The 25346-nt window shown below is 36.4% G+C and overlaps 1 protein-coding gene across 1 annotated transcript in view; it reads left to right on the top strand.

Annotated features, from left to right (window-relative positions):
• The window catches only part of DPH6 (diphthamine biosynthesis 6), a 199205-nt gene that overhangs the window by 149532 nt on the left and 24327 nt on the right, over positions 1-25346 (top strand). Inside the window, exon 14 of the mRNA XM_065636214.1 lies at positions 7891-8296. Coding sequence (XP_065492286.1) covers positions 7891-8296 — 406 coding nt within the window. The remainder of the gene's footprint in view (positions 1-7890; positions 8297-25346) is intronic.

Here is a 25346-nt window from a genome sequence, read left to right as displayed (position 1 = left end):
TTATTCCATAGTAAATATTCAGGTTTATAAGACCTCGTTGTTAGTCTGCCAATCTAGTGCTTATGTATTTTTGGCATGCAACAAATAATCTGTTTTGTTACATGAAGGGATACTAAATGTCAGGCTTTCTTATTTTTGTAAGCTTTGCAAAAAGAATATTGTTAACAATTTTATTGTTATAAAACACTATGGTATTCATTCTTTGAATTCAGGCGTGTTATAGCAGGAATGCATGTGGCCTATTTATTAGACAAACTAGGATGTTGAAAAGGCTTGCTTCTATCCTACTTTCTTCAGGACCTGACATTATTATTCTTATGCAGTTTTCCTAGTGGAATCTTTACTTTTTAAAGTCATAAACCTATTGTTGTGAGAGACTCTAGCAAAGCTTCAACTGGATCTCAGGAGTTTGATGCAGTCTGTTTAATGCAGGCAGTATAAAAGAAATTTTAAATGTATTATTTAAAGGCACATTAATCTTGCTGCTATAATGGTGTAATAATGCGTACCATAGAAGGTTTTCATAAACTCAGCTTCTAAAAGTAACATCACAGTATCTTTCTTTTTGTTCTCCAAGTCAGTTCTTTGTAGAGATAGCAATTATGCATTCATCTCTGTCTCTTATGGCCTGATTCCATATTCAGCTGTGAGACCTTAGTCCTTACACAACAAAAATAATATTTCTTATTTGGAAAAAATGGAGGATAGTCAAAATAAACAAGTTTGTATAATAATAGCTGAATTGTGTACCTTTTTCAATTATATTAGGTAACATAGTTAAATGCTTTTACAATGGATTGAGTATAGGTTTGTCCTACAGTCATTATTCCTGTGTTTGCTTTTGATATTTTTCTTTAATGAAAAAATACATTACTAGTTAGAGAAATTCTTTTTTAAGGTTAGCGCTTTTAAAACAATACTCTGTGTAAATTAGTTTACAACCCTTACAGCCCAGCGTTTTTCATTTAACTGTGCTTATTACATTGGGTGCTGGTTTGGTTTGTAGTGGCATTGAGAATGTGCTGGGCATTCATCAGTGTGAGAGTATTCTGTAGCTCTCCTGAATATGCACAATAAAACTGAGTGAATCTTTACTAAGAACTGAGGCATATAAAATGCAAGGGCTTGGTAGTACTATGAACCAAGGTGAAAACATCTTGGATCTCAGCTAAGCTCAGGGAAGCATTATGCACACAGTTCAGATAACTGTTTAATCTGGAGATGCAGGTTAATTACACATTTAAAAACCAATTGACAACCTCTGATGTTAACCTTCTTTCTTGCAATATGAAAGGGCTTTCTGCATTAAACATGTTCACAGAAGTGTTAGCTAAGGAATGTTTCTACCAAACTACCTTTTCAACTCCAGCCTATGCACAAGTATAAAGTAGAGCTCCCGTTCTCATTTCTCGTTATTAGATACTTTATCTGAATTGGATGTCATTTGATAACTGTAGTACTGTGGCCTTCACTAAGTTTGCAGACAAGCTGTTCGACCCCTTCTATTTCCACCCAGTCATCCTTCTACTTTTGCAGATTTGAGTTAAACATCCATTGCAGATCCTTGTTAGAGGGGTTACAATGCAGCGACTGTCTGGGCTCAGGATCCCCATTCCTGTGGCAGGTGCCTGAAGCAGACAGACCTCCTGCTTGGCACTGCCTGGGACTGTCTGTTGTGTTTTGATTGTCTATGCTGTCTCTATCAGTATAAGCAAGGACTGAAGATATTTGTGTCCCCCTAAAAGTAGGATTTCAGCTCTCTCTGTGATTCTGCTTCGGGAAAAAGGAGAAGAGGAAGTTTTGTGGTTTGTTGTTGTTGTTGTTTTTATAGAATAATAGAATAGGATCATAGAATAGTTTGGGTTGGAAGGGACCTTCAAGGCTCATCTAGTCCAACCAACCCCCTGCAATGAGCAGGGACACCTTCAACTAGATCAGGTTGCTCAGAGCCCTGTCCAGCCTGGCCTTGAATGTCTTCAGGGATGGGGCATCTACCACTTCTCTGGGCAACCTGTGCCAGTGTTTTACCACCCTCATTGTAAAATATTTCTTCCTCATGCGTAACCTGAATCTCCCCTCTTCCAGTTTAAAACCATTACCCCTTGTGCTGTCGTAACATACTCCTCTAAAAAGTCTGTCTCCATCTTTCTTATGGGCTCCTTTTAAGTACTGAAACACCACAATAAGGTCTCCCTGGAGCTTCCTCCAGGCTGAACAACCCCAAATCTCTCAGCCTGTCCTCATATCAGAGCTGTTCCAGCCCTCTGATCATCTTGGTGGCCTCCTCTGGCCCCTCTCCAACAGGTCCATGTCTTCCCTGTGCTGAGGGCTCCAGAGCTGGACACAGGACTCCAGGTGGGGTCTCACCAGAGCAGAGCAGAGGGGCAGAATCACCTCCCTTAACCTGCTGGCCACGCTCCTTTTGATGCAGCCCAAAGAAAGGGGCAAGCTGTTATCTGCATGCTTCTGCTTGACTCTGTGTACACCATTCATCTATAAAATCAGTCTGGAATATCACAGATGGACATAAAACTCCCTATCAGAAACATTGGAAAGGAATAGTTGTTGGAAGTGACTAATTGTGAAAATTCAGCCAGTCCAGTCAAGAAAGCTCCGTCGTTTTTCTTCACCAGACACACCACTAGTATCAGCATAAGCATAAATTCTGATGTAAGAACATAAGAATAGCCATAATTGTGTAGGATCCACTTAGTATTCCAACTCAAAACAGTAGCTCTAAGCAGATGTGAATAGGAAAGACAGGAAAAGCATATATCCACCCTAATATTCTCCCAACCTCAAACTATTTTAATTCATTTTTAATTAAATTAATTTTAATAGTTAGATGAATAATTAATTTTTATATAAATTATTAACTATTGTATAAATTAAGAATTAACTAAGAATTTTAATATGTCCCTCTTATAATCCCCTCTGAATCTGTGTTCTGAGTACTTGTTCAGGCTTCCCTTGAATCCCTGTAAAGTTCTTGCAACCGCAGCATTCTCCATCAGGGAACTGCAGGTGTCACCCACCATTGTTCTTTTTGAAACCATGCTCTTACTAATGTCGTTTGATGATCTGTAGCTTTTGTACAGAAAGACATGCATGCAAAATCAATTCTTGTTCCTATCCACCCTTCTTATGTCATGTACGATTTTTTAAATCTCTGTCACATTCTCCTTAAGAAGGCTGGAGGACATTTCCAGTCAGACCCTCCAGATTATCCTTGTTGTCCTCCTCTGAACACATTCTGGATCTAATATGTCCTTTTTCAGCTGTGAGATCCAGAGTTCTATATCTTATCCAAGGTGTGGATAAACTGTGAATTTCTACAGTGGCATAAATGTTACCCACTTTGTTCTCTGTTCCTTTTCTAGGAATTCATAATGGTTTACTTGCTTTCTTGATTGCTGTCAACTGCTGTGATTTTTTATTAGCCAATCTGTGAAGACTTTCCAAGATGTTACTTAACTTAGCATGGCACTCTTCTCAGTGTTTACAGTAATATGGCATCAACCTACTTTGGTATTATAAAATGTCCGGTAAATAACAGTTGCATCCTTAGTCCTCCTAAAATCTACTCCGTACCTTCTGTTTTTCCCAAATTACTGAAATGTGTATTGTATTACCGGAAGAATATCAGTATTATCTTCACGATGGGAAAAGCCCTTTCTTTAGTTTTATTTTTCTCAGACCAAGGTGTTAAAAAATGAGAGTGTTCGTAGTCCTCTGGATAGGGAATGATATAGATGTATTTAGAAAAAAATGCTTTTTGGCTTCCTTTTCCAAACTTTCTAGAACTCCATTCATTCCCAGCTTTGATAAACTGAGTAGCAGATGATCCTTTTGGCAGAGGGAGGATATTATGAATCATGTTTTGAGGACAGTCTTAACATGAGATTCAGCTAGAGTTAAATCACTTATATCAAATATTTGTCCAAAGTTTTGGGACCTACCATTTTATAGCATGACAGAATCAGAATCCTGTCATGCTGTGGTCCCTGCGATGATCCAGTTTGCATCCATTCCTGAAAGAAGACATTGTTAGAGAGTCATTTATTTTCAGAGGCTGTCTCCTGCACAATGAAAGGATGTTACCTGGCTTCCTTCTCCAGCCCTCTTTAAATCATATTATGTAAAAGTGTAGCACAGAATTAGCATCTGTCTCCTTATTATCTCAGCAGTCAGACAATGAATCTTTACAATCTGCTAATTTTCCCCTATGACATTTGAACTTCTCCTGGTGCAAAACTACTTCGCAGATTTTGTTCTTAGAAAGGATTAATCCAGTGGAAAAGCAAACAAGTGGAAATGCAAATCTTCAATAGGCAGACTCTGCCCCATGAATTGAAAATCATTTGTACAGTGATAGCTAGAAAATAAATGTTTAAGGGCAAATACCTTTAGATGACAGCTACACCTACAGCCTAATGAAAATTGTAAAGATTTGGAAAATTCAGATCATACATACTTTAAGGAACCACTGTTTTCAATACTGTTTTCCCCAACAGTTTTTTTGTCTGTCAATAGTAAGAAGTTTAGAGGTTCTCAAGAATTATTTGACACTTCTTTTTCAAGAATTACAAGCGAAATTGTATCCTCTTCTGCCTAATTTTTTTTTTCCAAAACTGAAGGTGTAGAGGAAGGACGAGGCCAAAACATGTGCTCCTTTGCAGCACAGTCTACAATGGTATTCTTGGGCAAGAGCCCTAAAAACATATTTTTCTTCATAGTACTAGAGCCATCCACCAGAAGTGCTAAATCTCCTTGATGAGAGCGCAGAATTGATTGGAAAAAGCAACCTAGTCATAAAATAATTCCTCTTCCTTTTCAGTCTTAAGACTTACTTATATTCTTCCAGCATCATATGAATAGAATTTCTTAGCAGACCTTATATATTCATCCTCATTTACTAGACAGGCTGTCATAAAGAGATTCAGCTGTTTAAGACAGTTGTAAATTTGTGAAAGGTATCTCATAAATGCAGCATCCATGTACAACACAAATCTCAGTGATTTCTTTAAAATAAGTCAGGAGAGGTCATTGTTAGAACTATTTCTGAAAGATTCTGTAGCAGCTGATGAAAGATTATTAGTCCCCAGTAGCTCCATCACTTGTGCTTTGTGCAAACGCTAAAGTTAAAGGTTATGCGTGCTATGGTACTGTACAGGTGCACTATGAATAGTCTTTCACACAGAATGATTCTCATTTGTTGAATTAGGAGATGTACTTTCTCCTGGCCTTAATTTTCATGTAGTTCTTCATATTCTAAATGGCAGCTGAAGGCAAGCAGAAATAGTGAGTAATTGATTTAACAATCTAAGACAAGTACAGGGAAGTAGAAAAGTTTGTCTTAGTGCTTGATGTGACCTGAGAGAGCTTCTTTGGACTTTTTCCTCAGCACCTTGGGCCAGCAAAGTGGCCTTTAAGCCTGAATGAGCATGACTTTTTTTTCTTCTCAGTGCAAAGCTCCAGTATTTCATCTTTTCAAACTGTTTTACAGCACTCAGAGCAGAATTATATTGACAAGGTTAGAATTCATCTCCTAGAGGAGAATACTATGCTTCTCCTGTCAAGTGCTAATGTAACATTTATGTGTTGGTACCTTAATAACAGCCCCGGCTAGGCTAATGAAAGTACTGAAAGCAAACAGTACTCAGTGAGATTTTATTATGACTGAAGTGACTGCAATTTGAGATAAATTATCCCTATTTTTGTTCTCATATCAAAACCAGAAATGCTAAAGCAATTGCTACATGTTTGCTGTAGAATTAGACTCCACTATCGTTAATATAGAAGTGCATTTTTCATATAAACAGCTCACGAGGGTCAGGCATCAAAGATATTCTGTGCAAAATGCTTGTCAATAACTTTGTGAGTGAATTTTGAAATAAAGTGCCTATAACCTGTTATTATTTCTTCCTCTCAAAGTTGAGAGTGAGTGGAAGAAAATTGAGCTTGTGAATTGAAGGTACTATGAGTTATACGGCATTATTGACTTCAGGCAAAATGACAGGTTTGCCTTGTTATTATTTTTCTTTTCAGAGGTCAGGCAATAGACAGTATTACCAGTATATACTGCGGTGTAAGCAAACTGGTACATAAAAAAGTTATTATATGTGTACACAAAGAAGGTGGTGTAAGTGACTAATATTAAAATGCTTAATATATTGTCTTTCCATAAAAATGTAGTAAAAAGTAAGAAAAAATAATCTGCTGGCCAGAATAAGCATTTCAACTGTTCAACTATTTGAACGGTTGTTAAAAAAAAGGTGTGTTCAGAAGACTAAGGTAATGCGAATTCATACTTTTTGAGAGCACGTAGATCATAAAATTGCTTTCCATAAATAGACCTTTCTGTATACATAATAGGAGTATGAGTATATGCATTTCAGTATAATGTAACATCAGACCTAAATGTGTGTACTGGTTTTGGCTGGAATGGAGTTGACTTTCTTCATGGCAACCTGTATAGTGCTGTGGTTTGGATTCATGACCAAAAGAGCATTGATAGCGCACAAAGGTTTTTATTTATTGGTGAGCAGTGCTCGCACAAGGTCAAGGCTTTCTCTGTTTTTCACACTGCCCAGCCAGCGAGTACGCCAGGGTTGCACAAGAAGCTGGGAGGGGACACAGCTGGAACAGCTCACCCCAACTGACCAAAGGAATATTCCATTCCATGTAACGTCATATTCAGTGAGAAGAACTAAGAGGAGGGGTCTTTGGGAGGATAGCCATTGCTCACGGTCTAGCTGGGTATCATTCTGCTGGTGGGGAGGTGTATGCCTTTGCATCGCTCGTTTGGTATTTCTCCTTTCTTCTTCCTTTTTTCTTCACTTATTAAACCATCTTTATCTTGATCCACAAGTTTTCTCCTCTGTGCCATGCGGGGGGTGGGGGGCTAAGCAAGCAGCTGTGTGGTGCTTAGCTGCTGGATGGAGTCAACCCAGCGCAATGTATTGTTCCGAGTTTAAAACTCTAAGGCTGTTTTTGTTCGCATTCAGGTGAAAAGGGATTGAATACATAGCAACAATACAGAAACAAGATAATTCTTTTATGAACTTATCTAGGTTTGTTAAGATTCAAAGGCAATGCTATTTAATGGGCATGGGTACAATAGTTTGGGTTGAAATGGCTACAAATTCACAATGTCTTCCTCTGTCTCACAGAAGAGCGTTTCAGTATTTTGAAACACTATATTCCCTTCTTATACCTGTTAACAGGCTACAGGGCAATTTATACTAAAATTTTTAGAAAGAAGTAAGCACAGAGCCTGTCCCACTTCTTTAATACCATCAGAAGAAAAGAAACTCAGTTACTCAGAGTTAGCTTACCAACTTAGCTGATTAAATATGCTGGTTGATGTGAAAACAATTTCTAAATGAGGTCTGCTATTAAGAAAACACTTTTTATCTTCTAAGAGAGTTTGTTCAAGATCATTCTGCTATTCAGAACTATCCAAACTGTATCATTGCTGTATCTGAACTGTATCTACTGACTTTTAAAATAAATCTTACAAGCTCTACTAACTCGTTTCTGTAGTTCCTACCATTTCTATTCTTCAAAGACCATTGGCATAGAGAAAAATTACTGTGTGCAAAAACACTTTTAATTGCAAAGTGACTGCAAAATACATGATGATCAGCATTTTTTGAAATGGTACAGGCATAGTAGTAGTACGAGATTGCAAAAATGAGCAGATATTAACTGTCAGACAAATCCATAATTTCTCAAGATGACTTTTCAATAAGAAGGAAAGTTTAGGGGAAAAACGGTCTGTATAAAATAACTGTATTGGACATACTTTTTTAAATATATCAGCTGAATATGAGCAACATTAATTTCCAACAGTTCTGTAATACATGCAATGTTTTGTTTATCTTTTAGGTTGAAGATTCAGAGACATATCATGATGTAACTGCAGTGTGTGGGTTGCTTGCTGTGGTTGTAATATCTCACCTACCCAGAGATGCTGCCATTGAATGGCATGTTGTTGCAGTAGTTGATGATCCACTCCAAAGAAAACATTTTGCAACGAAGATGTTGTCAGAGGGCTTCCAAATTGAGTGTGAATCTGTGGAGTCTAGTTCTGCATCTTGTGCATCAGTTTCTGTACGTCTGACTTTGATTTCACCATCCGCTTCTCAGCTTGATTTAGATCAACCTCTTCATGACTTAGTTGCTATGTTTAGACAAGCTGTTGAGAAACTTTCAGAAGACTGCCATGCAAGTCCTTTGTCTTTTAGAGCTTTCTTCAAGAAGGATGTCTTTGATGCTGAAACACTACAAACAGGTAAGACTTATGATGACGTGTTAATACTCAGCTTAAGGTCGTTTTTGTTTACTTCAGCATAAAGTGTCATTGGAAGAAGACATTTTAGAAGTGACTTTCAAGGATAGGTGGCCAAGAAGGCAAACAACATCCTGGCTTGTATCAGAAATAGTGTGGCCAGCAGTGATCGTCCCCTTGTACTCGGCACTGCTGAGGCCTCACCTCGAACCCTGTGTTCAGTTTTGGGCCCCTCACTAAAAGAAAGACACTGAGGTGCTGGAATGAGTTCAGAGAAGGGCAATGAAGCTGGTGAAGTGTCTGGAGCAAAAGTATGATCAGGAGCGGCTAAAAGATCTGGGGTTGTTTAGTCTGGAGAAAAGGAGGCTGAGGGGAGGCCTTCTTATTGTCTACAACTACCTGAAAGGTGGTTGTAGCATGGAGGGTGTTATCTCTTCTCCCAAGTAGCAAGCAACAGGACAAAAGAAACAGCCTCAAGTTGTGCCAGGGGAGGTTTAGATTGGTTATTAAGAAAAATTTCTTCATGGAAAGAGTTGTCAGGCAATGGAACAGGCTGCCCAGGGAAGTGGTTGAGTCACCATCCCTGGAGAAGTGTAGAAGTGATGCTTAGGGATGTGGTTTAGAGGTGGACTTGACAGTGCTAGGTTAATGGTTGGACTCAATGATATTAAAGATATTTTCCAACCTAAACAATTCTGTGATTCTATGATTAAAATAGAACTTGCTAACCAAACATACTTACTGTTTTTTCCCAATATGTGTTTTTTTCAAAATCACATTCCTTTACCAAGTAAAGAGAACACAGAACAGTAAATATAATGTTGCAACTATTATTTATTTCTTATGTTGTACATCTGTATTTTCGGTGATGCTCAGTTTGGGACAACTAACACTATGCAAGAGCACAAAAGTGTATTTTATCTGTCAGGCCTACAAAACTGGTAGACCATACTTAAGAGCTTTGTTATCAATTTGAGAAGGAACAAAATCAGATCCTCAGTCTATATTTATCTCAAACATGCCTGCACTTTAAAAATCCTTGCAGACCACAACTGATCCATATTAATTAGCTGACATAAATGTTAGCCCTCAAATATTCTACTGTCCTAATTTTTTTTTCTTAACCTGCAGCATTTTTTGAGGAAAATTCAACTTGACATTGTTTAATAGATTTAAAGTACAGGAATTGAAAGCTATAAAAATGTGGCATAGAATAAGCATATTTAATCCAGGAAGCAAGGAATGAACATATAGTCTGACAGAATGTTGTTGTTTTTACTACATGTTGTTTAAGAGCTAAAAGGAAACCTGATAAAACATGTTCCTGGCATGGGATTAACATTACCGTTTTGCCTGCTGTCTTTTTGGTATTTCTCAGGCCATAGAATAATTACTTCCAAATAAATTTCATTTGCTTTATTAAATATATTGCTCAACATAATGTATGAATTGCAAGCATAAAAATTTGGTTCAGTTCCATTAATGTTGTACTACCAATGGCATAGACATAGAAAGATTTGTTGTGGTTGTCGTATATTCATTCTGGTTGTGTTCAGATCTCTGCACTGTCATAATAATTCCTGTCATTATAGCAATTTTATCATTATCTGCACTGGTAAGAAATACATTCTTGCAAATCTGTATAATATATAGAATACATTAAATTTACAAGTAGCACTAATTCATTGATGAAGAATTTTAAAATAACTTCACAGATGTAATATATTATACCAGAACTATTATCAAGTCTTTCTTTGGAATCCCATGATATTTTAACCTGTCTATAACACCAGCCCAAGATGTTAGAGATTGTTACATTCTGATGACCACAGCTTCTTCCCTTCCAGTTTCTCATAGGGTATTCCTGTTTTCCTCTTGAGTGTTAAGGTGGTCCTCATGTTTCATCTACAACAGGCGATTAACTTGTCAACCTTCTTTCTAAATCTGGATTTAGCACCAAGGGAGCAAAAAAGGCATGTTTTACATTACCCGAAAGTTTTATTCATTACCGGAATAGAATTTGAAACATATATATAATATATTTTAGGCAAGTTCACATAAGCTTGTTCTGCTTACAGAATGGATGAATTTGAATGTGGCAAGTCACAAGAGGGAACAGCACTGACTTCTAAAATAGCACTGGTTTGTGTGTCGTTATCTCTGAGCATGGCCAAAACTTGCTCCTACCTGTCTCTGTAGACTTGCCCTGAGATATTTTGAGTATTTGTATGTCTCTGTGGTGATTTCTACTACCTCCAAAGTTTGCTTTCTGTTGCAGAATTTGTCAGGGTGGGTATCAGAATTTACTTATGCTGCTGATCAGATAGTTGGTAAAACTGCCTTTCAAACACAGAATAGCATTTTACTAGGACACAGGATAAAGCAGAAATGTACTGGTCTTGACCTGAAAATCTGCAGGCCTAACACACAGACTTTTAAAAAATATTATTCCCTTGATGTGGCTGCCAGAACACAAATGATATTGAGAAAGCAGTTTTTCAGTTTCCACTTAGTAATTCAGCTCAGGTAGTGCTGATTGCTAACCATCTGTATGATGATCCGTTAGTGACATGTTTGATCTCCAACATGTGTTAGACATTGTTAATCCCACAAGTAGGTCTGTCCTTTTGGAGTCTTCAGCTACAACCAGAAGCATTGTCTGCTGAGGAAAGATGATATCAATAACGTAGCAGGGGATACTAGACACTGTTATTCAGATATTTTTTATGTGAAACACTAGACAGATGTATCTATAATGGAGAAGACAGAAATTATCAGGTCTCAGAAATCAAGAGAGATGGTTGAGGAGGTAACTGTTCCAGTCTTAGTGGATTTCAGGTGGACTTCCATCATGTCATAAGATTAGCAAATAGTCATGAATTATTCTTGTGAGATCTTGAATTGCAATGTATTGTCTCCTCTAGCAAAAGCATGGGAAAGAAATAAAGATACTTTTCTTCTGATTAGAACTTAAAATCATTGGACCAAAAGGAGGAAACACTGCTACAGATCTTCTCAAATGAGCCTCTGATTAGATGAGTGCTTTTTGGTGCAAAGAAATTGTCATTTATTTAAAACTGTCCAAATAAATTAGAGAAATTTGTTTGTACCTGGCATAGTAAGATGAGAACCAGGAATATGTATACTCTGCATGTTGTAACAGGTTATTGGAAATTATTAAAGCTGGTGTTACTGATGTCAAAAGAAGCTAAAGGTTTGTAATGCAAATTTGAGACAGATAGCTTTCTGTCATCCTAAGGCTGGAGGTAAAGTTTTATTGAACAGAGTGTAGTACTGATGGTGAACATCTCAGAGGCAGTCCCTCATAACATATGAGAGCATTATGGGCACCGTGCTGAGACCACAGAACGTCTTAGAAGTAGGAGGATTAGATTAAGCTGACATATATACTTAGTAAGATGCTGTTAAGCCTTTAGAAGTCTTTAACATAAATTTGACTATTTCTTTCTTATTCTCATTTAAATATGCATTAATATAAATGTGTCAGGATGATTTGCTATACCTTCCAGTTGACTAGATCTACTTCAGTATAGGAAAGATGAGTGTTCATAAGTCATCCCATTATGATTTCACAAGCCTTGTTCACAGGATGTATGCAAAATATTTTTGAATATTTATTAGGGAGTAGAAAAGGTCCTGCATTCACCAGAACATCATATTACATAATCCTTTTTTAATACTATAGAAAAAATGAAGTGGGAATATAAAAAGGCAAAAGAGAACAGGAATAGAAAGGCAGTCTGGTAGCAGCATTAAAATGAATATATAATTAGTTTTAAATGTGGCTCTACTCTATAAATGCTTAGGACTAAAAGGCTCTTAGTACTTACATGTTTATCAAGTTTCAATGAGACTATAGTAAAAAAAAAATCTAATATGGGTCAAGTATAGTTTAACTGGACTGTAGAAAATCTGACTTGAAATTTGACTGTTTCTTCTGCTGAAAGAGAAGCCCTGGTGATGAGGTACTCAGGAGTCCTTGCACTGACATAGTAACACCCTGATGCATGTACAACATACTGCTTTTAAACTAAAGATTTTCCATCTGATAAGATTTGAAGTATTCCCTTTATTAAAATGCTGCATTATCAAGACAAGGCTGTAAAAATTTAACTTGGTATTCTAGCAAATTCTATTAATTTAGGCTAAATGAAAAATATGAGAACAGTTGCCAGCCTGAAAGACGAGGAAAATTTCACTTCAAATTTCTTGAGTTTCCTGTTAAGAAAACAGAGAATTTGCCAAGTATAATAGTTCAAGCAGCAGACCTACACTGCTGCTGCTCAAAAAAAAAAAAAGGAGGGGGGCAAATTAGTACTTTGGGAAATGAATCAGATTATAATATACATAAGCAATGACGAAATAACATTTGTTTGAAATAACATTTTAAAAGGGTAAAAGTAGCTAAATTGGGTCTTGAGCCACAGAGGTGTCTTTGCAATCTTCTATTGCCACTCAAGGTATGCAGTGAAAAGATCTGATACATTAAATGGCTACTAAAGTGGTGAAATTATACACTTTTTATGTCAGTTTTCAAGGTTGTGCTGTTATTGTGTCTACTGCAAGTCCCTGTATACGTATTTTTAGCAGAACATCTCATAAAATTATGGGGAAAGGATTTTTTTGTTTGCTATCAAAGACATGGGGAAATTGTTTTAATAGTAATGTTGCCTCTTGACTGAATTTGCATAAGAAAGCCTCTTATGCCAGTGAGGCAGCTTACAATATATTAGATCCTACTTTAGGGCAGTGGCTTTCTGTCCTTTAGAATGGGAAATATATTTTTTAAGAGCACAGATACTATATTTAGAGAAATTCAGCTACTCAGTGCTAAGGCCAGGTAGCAAATACAGAATTCATCCTTATTGAAAGTGGACAAAATGTGACATCTAATTATTATGTATCACACAGTCATACATAAGAATCTTGCCTAAAACTTTAAATGGAAATAAATTATTTAATTGCTTGACTTAAGATTCATATAGAACATACAACTTTTATTCTTGATACAGAACAGTTGCAATATATTGGCAAAGTTATTTTAAAGCTACTGTGTCTAACTTCATACTTCTTTCAGAATTTCTGCCACTGAAGTCTAAGATACATTTATAGGTTACTCTGTCTCTCCTATCATGTTTTCACGTTATGTTGAAGTGCTCCTGAGGTCTTCACCAAATGGACTTTTTAATTTTTCTGTTGAAGATTTACATGTAGTGACCTGTAAGACAGAACGGTTGTGTCAGAAAACACTTTTGGCAGAGAAAGTCATAGTTTATAAATAACTTCCTAAGTTTGTTAACATATCAAAATGAGATTTGCTTTCCTCACGTCATAAGTTTGGAAGATGCTAGACATTTTTTATGGTGATCCAGGCAGTAGCTTTGCTGCATGCTGTTAGTTAATAAGTTATCTCAATAAACATTGGAATTTGTTAACAGCAGTAGGCTATAAGGTGAAAATCTTAAGAGAATAGATGTGAATAAACTTATGGAATGAGAAACCAATCTATTCTGTAATGAGTCAGGAGGGGTAATTTTGATAATTAGCTCTACAAGGTGTATTAAAAATTAATACTCTTCTGGAAAACTGATATCTTCTAGAGGGGTGTACACATACATGGTCTATCCGTATATGCATAAGCGTCTGATACGTGCATAAAATGCATAAAGTACAAACATCCTACAACAATGTCAGAATTAATTTTGAGAAATTTTATTTAGTACTTTGTTGACAGAGAACAACTATAAAAGCATCTTATAACAATGACATCAGGCACGCAATCATTGCCAAATTTGGATCATCTGATGTTTAATACGTGAGGCATATATGATCTGTTCGTTTATCTAGAAACTATTTGTGACAAACTCAGTTTTTAAGGACATATCACAGATTACAGTTTACAAATACATAGGAAGTTTTTCTCTGAGACTGTTTTAACATGCCAACATTTTGGCACCAATTCTGCAATTCTAAATCAATAAACATTGAAATAACTTAGGTTTCTATAGAGCTCTGCATTATTTGTACAGTTCCCTCTATATTACTTTCTATTTATAAGTGAAGAAAGCTACGGTGGTGTTTAAACCAGTGGAAGGACATCTGACTTAAAATAATTGTAGGCTGAAAGTGAACAGAGGATAATATCATATCTTCTCCCCTTGTTGTTACTCATTCTTGATATTTATTTAGGACCATTGTATGAAACAGAATACTGCACTAGATGGACCTTTTGGCATGACTAGCTTGTCTTTTGTATTTCCTCCCCTGCAATACCAAACTGTTTGCCATTTGCTCTTTGTCTTAGCAGACCTAAGAAATAGTTCAATGAAAGAAAAGAGTGAATTTTGCAAGGAAGAACTGTGTATGGAGTTACATTTCCAACCAATAACAATACAAATAACAACACTCTAGCAGTAGCAGGAAGTTCAACGAGTAGGTGGATGGCTTGTTCCTGGGGATGTTCCTGGGTTGCTTCAATGTGCCTGCTGTCCCATTGAATGGATGATCCACAGGAGGGTTGAATGACCATTGGCTGGCTGACTGTTGTCATTCTGTGACATAACCTCTGCATGAAGAAATACCAGTTCAGTCTTCTCTGATAACTTTTCCCCACCCTCTTTGAAGGTATTGCAGAAGCTGTACTTTGGTATTTTTCATCCAGAGAAATCAAGGATTTTTAGCACTGCTAATGTCAGTAGCCTGGAAAATGGGTATTATATCTACCAACTTTCAAACTCTTAGGTTTGACAATAAACCTAAATAAACTATGACTGAAAACTTCCTTTCTCCTTGTACTGTTAAGTGACAATTCGCATGTGAAGTTAAGTATTTGAGACTGGAAATTTTCTTGCCCTGGCAATATGTGTAAGATGCTGACAAATCTTTATTCTCATGGTATTTTTTTCTCCTTCAGTTTCCTAAGGCTTTTGGATGTATCACCAGATCCTTATTCCCCAGGCTTGGGCTGTTCTGCTGAGTCCAGTCTCCAGAAATTGCCCTCACAACTGCAGTTCTGATACTGAAATTTCCCCATTGCTTCGTCTACATGCTCAGAGCAGTAATGGGCATCACGCTTGGATAGAAAGAGGAAAGGCCAGGTGTCAGGACTAGCACTGACTGACAGCCAAAACCATCAATAAATCTTACCTCAAAACTTTTCACTTCTTCTCCAGTTTCCCCTCCAGTTCTTCCTTCCCTAGTCTCTCAAAGTTAATTTCTTTCTGTAAAATCTTGCCTTTTGTCAACTGTAGACAACACCAATACAGCCTATCAGTACCAGAAGTAATGCTTAGCTTTCCTCGTTGGGACATTTCATAGAGAAAAGCAGCTGCTGAAAACCCAACTTTTAAGGGCTCTAATAAGTAAAATAGGTACATGGGTAATGGCTTGAATTTATTTTGAAAACTCCTCTAGTGTCAGCCCTGCGGAAATCCTCTGTCCTTCAAGAAGTAGGACATGGTATCTTCTCTTCTCTGTCCAGATATATCTGTTCAGTATATCAGGTATCAAATTCAGCTGTCAGCAGTCTCTCAGCAGTGCATCTGAGCAGTCTCTGAGGTTATCAGAAAATGTTGGCCATTTGCTTGGAGACAGATAAGACCTTCTTGTTATCTAAAGGCATGGAATAATTCGTTACAAAGATGTGAAGCTAAAAAAGAGATTGAAATAATGCCCTGATTCAAACCACAAACGCAGACAGAAACTTGAAAGTATGAGAAGGTGATGCTGTGGGCATAGTTTGTTTTAATAGCCTAGATCCTTTGTCCTTATGGGTGTTGGAAGCCAAAGCAGCTCAGAGGCAGCATGGACACCAGGATTATTTATTGCTCAGAGCGAAAAGTGATGAAATGCCTTTGTAGTCCATTGTCCATTTGTTTCCCCTGCCCTTGCCCCTTCTCCATAGTGTAAGACCTCTCTCTTTTGGACTTCGGGAGGAGGCCTGAAGACAGAAGGCCAGGCAAGAAAACAAAGTCTATTTATACCACACAAGTATGTTTAGAGCAAAAAACTCTCCAGTGTTCGCTGCCTGTGGTGCCTACTCAAAGTTGGACTGTGCGACCAAACTTTGCATCCTAAATACTCAGCTTACTGGTTTCGTTGTTATTACTCAGTAACATCCTTTCTCTTGTTTTCTTTATGCAAACTATGAGATACATACACTTTCGTATGCTTTTTTTTTTTGAGGCTGCTAAAATGTAGATCTGGAGCTTTTTTGATTGCAGTCTTAAATTCTGGGAAAACTGAACTGAAAACTGGTCCGAAGGACACCAGTTAATAGTTATTGCCTTAATTTTAGAAGTATTACAAATCAGATTTCTGCTTAAAATACTTTCAGTGTGCATTTATAAAGGACTGGTTTTTTTGTTTTTGAAACACCTTTCAAAGTTATACTCGGACTTAGAAGGAAATATATAAAAACTGTGCTTAGCATCCATAAAAACACTGTAATTTTGTTCAACCACTTACCACCTATTTAACAAGTTGGGCTTGGAGTTTTATTTGATTAATCTGATATAATTACGCCATTTCACCAAGAAAAAGTGCAGAGGAAAGTTTGTTTTGTTGTTTTGCCATCTGCACTGTACCTTCTAATCCAAGAAAATAGCTGTAACTATCCATCAAAAGAAAGTATTTCGCCATTGTCACACTTCATGCAATTTGACTTCACATAATATGTGCACTGGCACTCACAATAGTCTATTTCTTCTTAAGTTTTTGATAAATTTAAGTTTAAAATAGCATAAAATTATTAGGTATCATTGAGACATTTCCAATCCTTAGAAAAACAAGCAATGAAAAATTTGTACTTTTTTCCTTCCTTTGGACTTTTTGCTCAGCTTTTACTAGTAATGCATCACATCTGCTGTGTGAAAACCCAGGTAATGCTCTAATTCATTGACAATGAAAGCACATTCATGACATAGTCCCTTCAGGCACTTTTTTTTCTACTTGCACTGTTAAGTCTAGAGTATCAACATTGGATAATTGGAGAACAGGTAAATATTTTCCATTGTAACAAATGAGAACATTCCTTCTCTTTCTGCATTGTTTCTGAACAGCAAAAGTGTAGCCAGCAGGTTGAGGGAGGTGGGCTGGCACACCTGGAATACTAGAACAGGATAATAAGACAAAGATGTCACAAAACTGGAGAAAGTCCAGTGAAGAGCCACTAAAATAAAAGGTCAGGTGAGCAGCATAGAGAACATAACTAGAAAAGACTGAAGGAACCGGCTTTGTTCCACCTGGGGAAGAGAAGGGTGTGGAGGAACCAAATTGCACTCTTCCCTTACCTTAATAGGCATCGCAGAGGAGGAGACGGGATTTTTTCAGAAAGGCACCGGAAAAGGACAAAGTGCAACTGTCACAAGGTGCAGCAGGAGATATTCCAGTTGGACACAAGGGATGAATTTTTCTCCACAAGAGCGATTGTGTGCTGGTGCAGGCTGCCCAGGGGCTGTGGGACCTCCCTCCACCTTGGAGGTCTTCAAAACCTGACTGCACAAGGCCCTCAGCAGATCGGTCTAATGTCTGATGTTACCCCTGCTCTGAGCATGAAGGAGGTTGGACTATGTGATTTCCAGAGAAGCTTACCAACCAAAATTATTCTGTGATTCCCAAAATTATTCTATGATTCCATATTACTATTAATTTACAATGAATTGGCTGAAAAGAGTGGCATTTAACTGCAGAATCTGGGGGAAGGAAAAAAAAAGTTTCTTTCTGCCTGTCACTAGTACTCCACACTCTGACAAATATGACTGCCACTCCTTACTTGAATAATAATTGCTGAAACCAACAAGCAAGTTTTTCCTATTGGCATATATCTTTGAAAGAGAAATGTTTCTTTAGAAGTGCCTGGATTCTTTGTTCTTTTTTTTTTTTTTTTACCTCATTTCTCTGTAGTGTGCACATTTGTCCTTTTTTCTTTCCATCTCTTTATCTTAACAGAACTCATACAAGTTCAGAATTAGACTTATCATTGGGCTGTGATATCTCTGCAGTATTTCTTAAGACAATATAAAGCCAATGTGTTTCCAGAGTCTAAGTCATTTGAATAATGATTGAGACACCTGAGGATGAGGAATCCTGTTATGAAGTTAAATAATTTATGTTGTCAGTAATGTCATATCTTCAACTGGAAGACCCTTTGTTTTCCTTATTTAAACACATTAGTAGATGGTTATACCATTTGATAGTGGGGCTAAATACTAATTTAACCATCTCTTAGTAGGATTTGGAAAATTATTTAAAAGTAATAATTTGCAAGCTGTAAAATTTACAACTTTTAAACCTCTAGAGAACTTCAAATCTTTGTTCAAAACTTTTGCTCATCAGGAGAGAAAGTCTTTGTGAACTTTGAAAGTCAAAATTCATTCTCTGGACATAATAGTAGTATTGCTGGAAAAAAACAAAACAAAACAAACAACACACAAAAACCAAAACTAGTATACTGAAGATTGCTGTTTCTGATATTTACAGAGTACTGACTTGTCTTTAATCATCCTGCCAGAAATGTATGAGTCAGTATACCAGATAATGGCGTGAAACTAGGTGTAAGTAAAATTACAGCATCTCACCTATTTTACTCTCAGCTATATCATATCCGTATACTGATGCCGTGGATGTAAATCCATTTGAGATGTACAAGCAACTTCCTGGTTGTGGCACAGAAGGAGTAAGTGACATGGTAACTTCACACAAGATGGCATAATTACAGTGCTTTATTTTCCTGAAGTTCTTAGCTGATGTTACAGATGCTCAGCAACTCTCAAAACGAAGTGCTGTTTAGAGGCAGCACAATAGTAAGACTAGGTAAGTAGAGCCCTGAAGAAGAATAGTTCATTGAAATGCATGCCTTGTTCCAGAGGGGAGTCTGACATCAAATGTGTTTTGAGATTGCTCTTCTACTGGGCACAACTTCATCATTTTAGAATTGTCAAGGGATCTTGTTGTTTCCAGACTTTTGTGAAAAGCATGACTAATTGAAGCCAGCCTAAGGCATTTTCTACAATTACATACATGAAGATAAATATATTCTAATTTAGCTGATTATTCCATTTTTTCTTTGCATTAACTACATAGAATATGCTTTGAATTCTTTTGTTTTATATCACATAGCGTAACTTACCTGCTGTGATTTAATCAAGTATTTGGGTCACTCAAACTCTAATAGCAACAGAAATAATCAGGATTTCTATATTTAGAGTAGGATTTTTTTAATTTTACTTCTAAATTAATGTGTTTTTTTCTTGTGATTGTTTTTAGCTGTGATATTATGCACACCACTTAAATTTTAATCCTTTAAAAATTTGGAAACAGAAACCTCAGCTGTTTAACAGTGCTTTCATGAAAAGTATTGCTTGGCATTTTGGGCTTAACTTGTTTGAAAATATTTTTCGCAGGAGTTTTGAAAACATTTTATGCAGGAGTTTTGAAAACTTTTTAAGCATATTAACATTTAATTTTGATAGGAAACATGCTGCATAATACTTCCTTGCTACAGAAATTAATGCCACAATGCTTATTCTGCAGTAAGTTTAACATATGATGCTGCTTAAAAAATATATATATTTGGCAAGTATTAATTGGAAGGAACATTTTCACGTTTGGTGTTAGGCGGGAGTTATTCTAAGCACATTGCTTATAATGCTCTTTCACATTTTCTTCCATGTTCTTTATGCTTCACTTTTCATGAATATATTGCAGCCAGACTGGAAAGTCTTTCAGGAGTTTTCATCACTTACAGCATATTCATTCAAAGTCAATAGTATATTAAAAAAACTTTATCAGTTCCAAGGTGCATTGATGTCATGCTAAAGTAGATCTGCTATAAGAGGTGGTATATTTTTAGCTCTGAGATGGCTAGGAACCCTCAATTAATTATCTTAATCACTGTAACACACATTTCAAAAATATACAGTCGATACCTCCCACTATGTCATTTAGGAGAAAAAAGCAAACAATACATTTTCTGCAAGACAGTAAGATTTAAATATGCTTGTCCAAACATATGAAAACTTGTTTATTTTTCTGAGATGCAAAAGAAAGCTGTCCAAGGGTTGATGAAAGAGCAACACACACCAGCCAAGAGGAGCTATGGAATTAGAGGCAAGACCTTGGCCTATTTCAACCAGAATTATTCTAGTGAGAGATTGCATTCTCTAGTTCATCCAAAGGATGGTCCCTCTTCTGATATATGTGTCAAAACACATAAAATAAGCCAAGTTTCAGAAAATACTGAGAATCTGAGCTCTGAAAACGAAGTCAAGCTGAACATCAAATGTCATTAGCTACTGTGCTTTTGGTTTTTAGGTGAAATGAAATCCTAATCTATTGAAATTAACAGAAATTACGTTATTAACATCACTGGGAAAGAACTTCAGCACAGTTGACCCAATTCAAAGGCATAATTTAATCCTTCATTTTCAATGGGGAGATGAAAATGCAAGGCTTCATCTTAAAGTACTCCACTTGCTTGGTCTTTTCTGCTCTTCCATTTTAGTCTCCTAGTCTACTTTTTCCCTTTTTTCTTACTTCCATTCGTCTCTTGTTCTGGACCATATAAATCATGTCTCAGGCTGAGTCATGGAAAACACGATACAAGAGTAAAACTTGAAGGCAGGCACAGTGAGCCAACTGCAACAAAACAAGATGTAAAAATGAAGAGGCAGCAGTCTGAAGTTTCTTGATCCAGAAAAAGGAGATGCGACTGACATAAACCAGAGTATAGCAAGCAGGGTTATAAAGCCAAAGCTTCTGTTATAAAAATGTGTTCTTCTATGCTGAAAATATGATTGGTAGCAAGAAGTAGTAAGCAAATACATGTACAGAAATTCACAGCTTGGATTCTGCTGGGTGTTATTTATTAAATTAGGAGCCACTAATATGTTTCTTTGTCCCTGTTTCAGAAGGAAAATAATGGCACAGAAACAAAAGAAACTTGGTAGATCACACACAATCCTCACACCAGCCTAAATGCAATATATCCATCCTATTGATGGTTGCCAATATTTGAAAAAAAAAAAAAACAGGTTTTGTATTGACAAGAGGAATAGAGGTATTTGAAGACAAAACATTCCTTTTTAGGCTCCTGATACCATGAAGTACTTACATGTCTCCTGGGAAGTGCAGGGTGCTGGTCATCACCACTGGGATCTGCATGGAGACAGCCAGACTTCATATAACGTAGGAGTAGAGTCAGTGGCCAGAGCAGCGCAGCTTTGGTGCAGTAGAGAAGTTCAGCTCTGCCTTGGTATCATGATTCCTCAGCCAGCTGGAACCTTCTTCTGAAGCAATATGCAAGTCAGTGATTATGATAGGCCACAGCTTGCCTGGTGAAGTCCAAAGTTTGGGTTTAATTTGTTGAGGTGTTAAAGAGCAGCTGTCACCTCTCATCATAGATGACAGTTGCTTAGTTGTAAATTGGTACTAATGGGCTTTTTTTTCAATTAAGGAGAACATCCAAATACCATTTGAAATGCTCCCTCTTGTTGACTGAGTAGGCTGAGATTGTTGTCCCCTCTGTCACTGACCTTGTGCAGTTTGTCCATAACTTCGATTCAGGTTTGTGCAAGATCACCACATTCCCTAGAAAACTCCTAAGTATGTTATGCTTAAGCACTAAAAACTTTTCATGAGTTTGAATTATCTTTAATTTATTAATGTTTTTCAGATGGTGTTCTGTCTTTTCTCTCCTTATAAAAGCAGTCCTACACAGGACTTGCTGTGCGTGTGTGTGTGTGTGTATTTAGGGCTTTGCCCTGCAGAAAGTAGTCTTCTTTCATGTTGATTCCATGACACCATAACATACATTTTAAAATTTGGCAAAATAGGACAGAGAAAGAGGAGAGATAAAGAGGACTGCAGCACAGTACCTTTTTCCTGATTTCTTGGTGGTGCATCACTCTTAGTTTGAAAATAGAACATGAAGGAGCTTCTGTACATTCGACTATATGGTACACAAATTTGACCTGTAGCAATGATAGCTTAGCCTTTTAGTCTTTATATAAAGTAAACTGAGGAATAATCTTATTATTTATATTGTTCCCATAGCAAACCTCATGTTATCAATTACAAACAGCAAGATGGTATGATGATAAATACTTACGTTTTAGTTACTGCAAAATACTCACAGATAATGTGGTTTGTAATGTAGATCCTGATCATGTCTCTAGGATATGAAATAGCCATGAATTATTATTATGTATTTTTCAGAAACCCTTTCAGAATAAAAAAATAAATTGAACACTTAAGAAAGTATCTGAGAGTGGTAGGAAATACCATGTTATCTTTTATTAGATTATTCTGGCATCAATGGGAAAAAACTTTAAAAGGAAGGGCAAAATACAACAGTAACGTGTACAGCATTATAAAGTCTTTATGTATGTGTGCATACATCATACAAATTGACCAGTCTGAAATGGTATTTCTTTTTAAGATATATAAATTAATGTATTTAAGAAAATTCAACTAGCAAAAGTGGCACCAGTTCAATACACATGCACATACGGAATCCACCCATCTCAACATGTATCTACTTCTCTGAACGGAAGTTTATGTCTAAAATTATCCTGCTAGAAGTTACCCCATGTAAAGACTCTAAGGGAAACAATAAAAATCCTACAACAAATTTTTAGCAGGCCTGAAGAACTAAGTCTCCAGTAACCAGAGGACTACGATCAATACCTTAAATCAGAAGTGTAGATTAGAAAATGGAATGAAATGTAAAAATTTTGTATTGTCCACAGAAGCACAATTTACATGTGAAGCTTACATTTAGAAACACATTCTGTGTAATTAACTTATTCTGAGCAACTAATTATTATTATTATCAAAGAAGCTCCATTTCCATGCCACAGTGATGTTGTGCACAGAAATATTTTCCTTTCCTTGTTTAGAAGCATAATAGATTTTTTCTGTGCTTTTTATGTCTATATGATATACTTTTTTAGAAATATTGATATTTTCTTTGTATTCATTCCTATTTTCTTAAGTTATAGTAACTTCACTTTCATAACATAAATAAAGATATTTCAAACTTTTCCATGCTGTTCAGCCAAATTAAGTGAATGCTGACATTTAGTTACCCAGCAGGATGCAGAGGTAAAGTATGCCAGTAAGAGCAGATGCTTGTGAGAAACTTGATTTAGACTGTACTGTTTCCTTCCTTTTAAAAACCTAAGATAACTTACAGTGAATTCTTCACTTTCAATAATCCACTTTTTCTAATACAAAGCTTCTCATCTACTTTAAGTTCATTATGACACTGCAGTAAAATAACATTTACAAACTTAAAATGTACAGCTTTCAGATATGGTTATTACAGAAGCTGAAATACTATTTAAAGTACTTTACTTGTTACTGCCTATAGAACTTTCATTTTTAATAACTACTGCAGAAATATGTAAAACCAGATATTTTAAAAGATGCCAAAATTATTATATAATATTTCCTCTCATTATCATTTTCTGAGTCAATTTGATTTATCCCAGCTTGGAATATTAGATTAGACATGAAGGGGTAAGAACAGCCTTACAGTTAAAAGAAGTATATATACATATTCATATATATATAGGTGCACATGAATCTCTTCTGGCTCCCAACTCCCTGCCAAGAAAATTTTCCTCTTGTCAGTCAGTTGATCCTAATATCATCTTAGAATAGAGAAGACATTTGAAAGTACAGAGTTCTTTTCCTTCATGTTATTTTAATTATGGTTTGTATGTAGGTAAATACAAGACTTTTGTGGTTATATTTAGCTTAAGTGTTAAGCTTTTCTTTTTACTTTTGTCTTGCTGAAATGCTTAATGTTTTCTGAGTTTTTCATGAGTTCATTATTTGGCTGAGCAGGCTGCTGACTCTTTCTGAAGTTAAAAGAAGTTTCAGATACTTTCTTCTAAGCTGAGATTCAGGCTCAGTGATTTTAGAGACCACTTCAAGTTTATAGTATTATGAAGTCTGTCTCAAAGACACTATACTTCAGTTTTCATGCAAAATGTTATTTGCATCTGATTGCAGCCCTGCAAATTCATCTTGGCTTCTTCTTGGTTTGCGGTGTCTAGCATTTGAAGTGTTCTGCCTATGCATAAAATAGGAACACCACTGGGCAATAGTTGTTCAGGGTTCTCGAAAGCCATTTCATAATATACCAGAATTCTGTTTTCGAGAGACCGTTTCAAGTAATAGAACACTAATTTGGCCGTATACTGTTGATATTGTACTTTACAGACTGTTTCTCATCTTTATTCTGCCATCCATTGCCTCACTGGAAACTAATGGGAGATGCATCATTTTTCTTGCAAAGGCTAGATTATGTAAGAATGAAACAGCTCTGCTTGATTTTCATATAATTGCAACTTAAATTACAAGACTGGAAATCGGGAACAAGTAAGTTTTGCATCTGGAATGATCAGATTCAAGGTTAGAGCTCTTGATATAGTTCTCATGGAACAACCCTTCCCCCAAATTGTTCACCTTCACTAAAAAAACAGGCTTGCAGACGCACTGTAATCCTTAGCCAATATTTTGCAAACTAACTGCTGGTGTTCCCTCAGCAATATTTGTTAGTTTTACTAGTTGTGTTAAATTTGCAAAGTGACAATTCCATGTTAGCTCATCTGATAAATACTTTTTGACCAGATATGAATCTTCACATGCTCCTAAAGGCTAAACATTTCTGCATGTTTGGAATTAATTGCATTAACTTCATTAATCTGTTTCATGATCTTAAAGCTCCTACGGGTGTTTGAATCTGGTGTTTGAGGTAACGTTCTTGGTCAACCCCCAAGCTTCATTCGGTAGTTGTGAACTGGAGCTGACTAGTTCACTAGGTTGACTTAAAGCTGTTTGACTGTGATTGTTGTTGCTTGCCTTCTTCATGGATCACAGATTTTACATTAGATAAAACTCATAAAAAGTCAAGTAATGAACAGGATAGAAACAGAATTTATCTAAAATTTGCTAAAACCTTTTATTGTCCCTAAAAGCATAATCATGACCTTCTGCTGAAGTGGATAGAAGTTGTAGCCACAGG

Source organism: Caloenas nicobarica, chromosome 5 (assembly GCF_036013445.1).
Source record: "Caloenas nicobarica isolate bCalNic1 chromosome 5, bCalNic1.hap1, whole genome shotgun sequence".
Classification (NCBI taxonomy): Eukaryota; Metazoa; Chordata; class Aves; order Columbiformes; family Columbidae; genus Caloenas; species Caloenas nicobarica.
The sequence above is the reverse complement of the archived record's forward strand: the minus strand, read 5'-3'. Positions and strand labels throughout refer to the sequence as shown.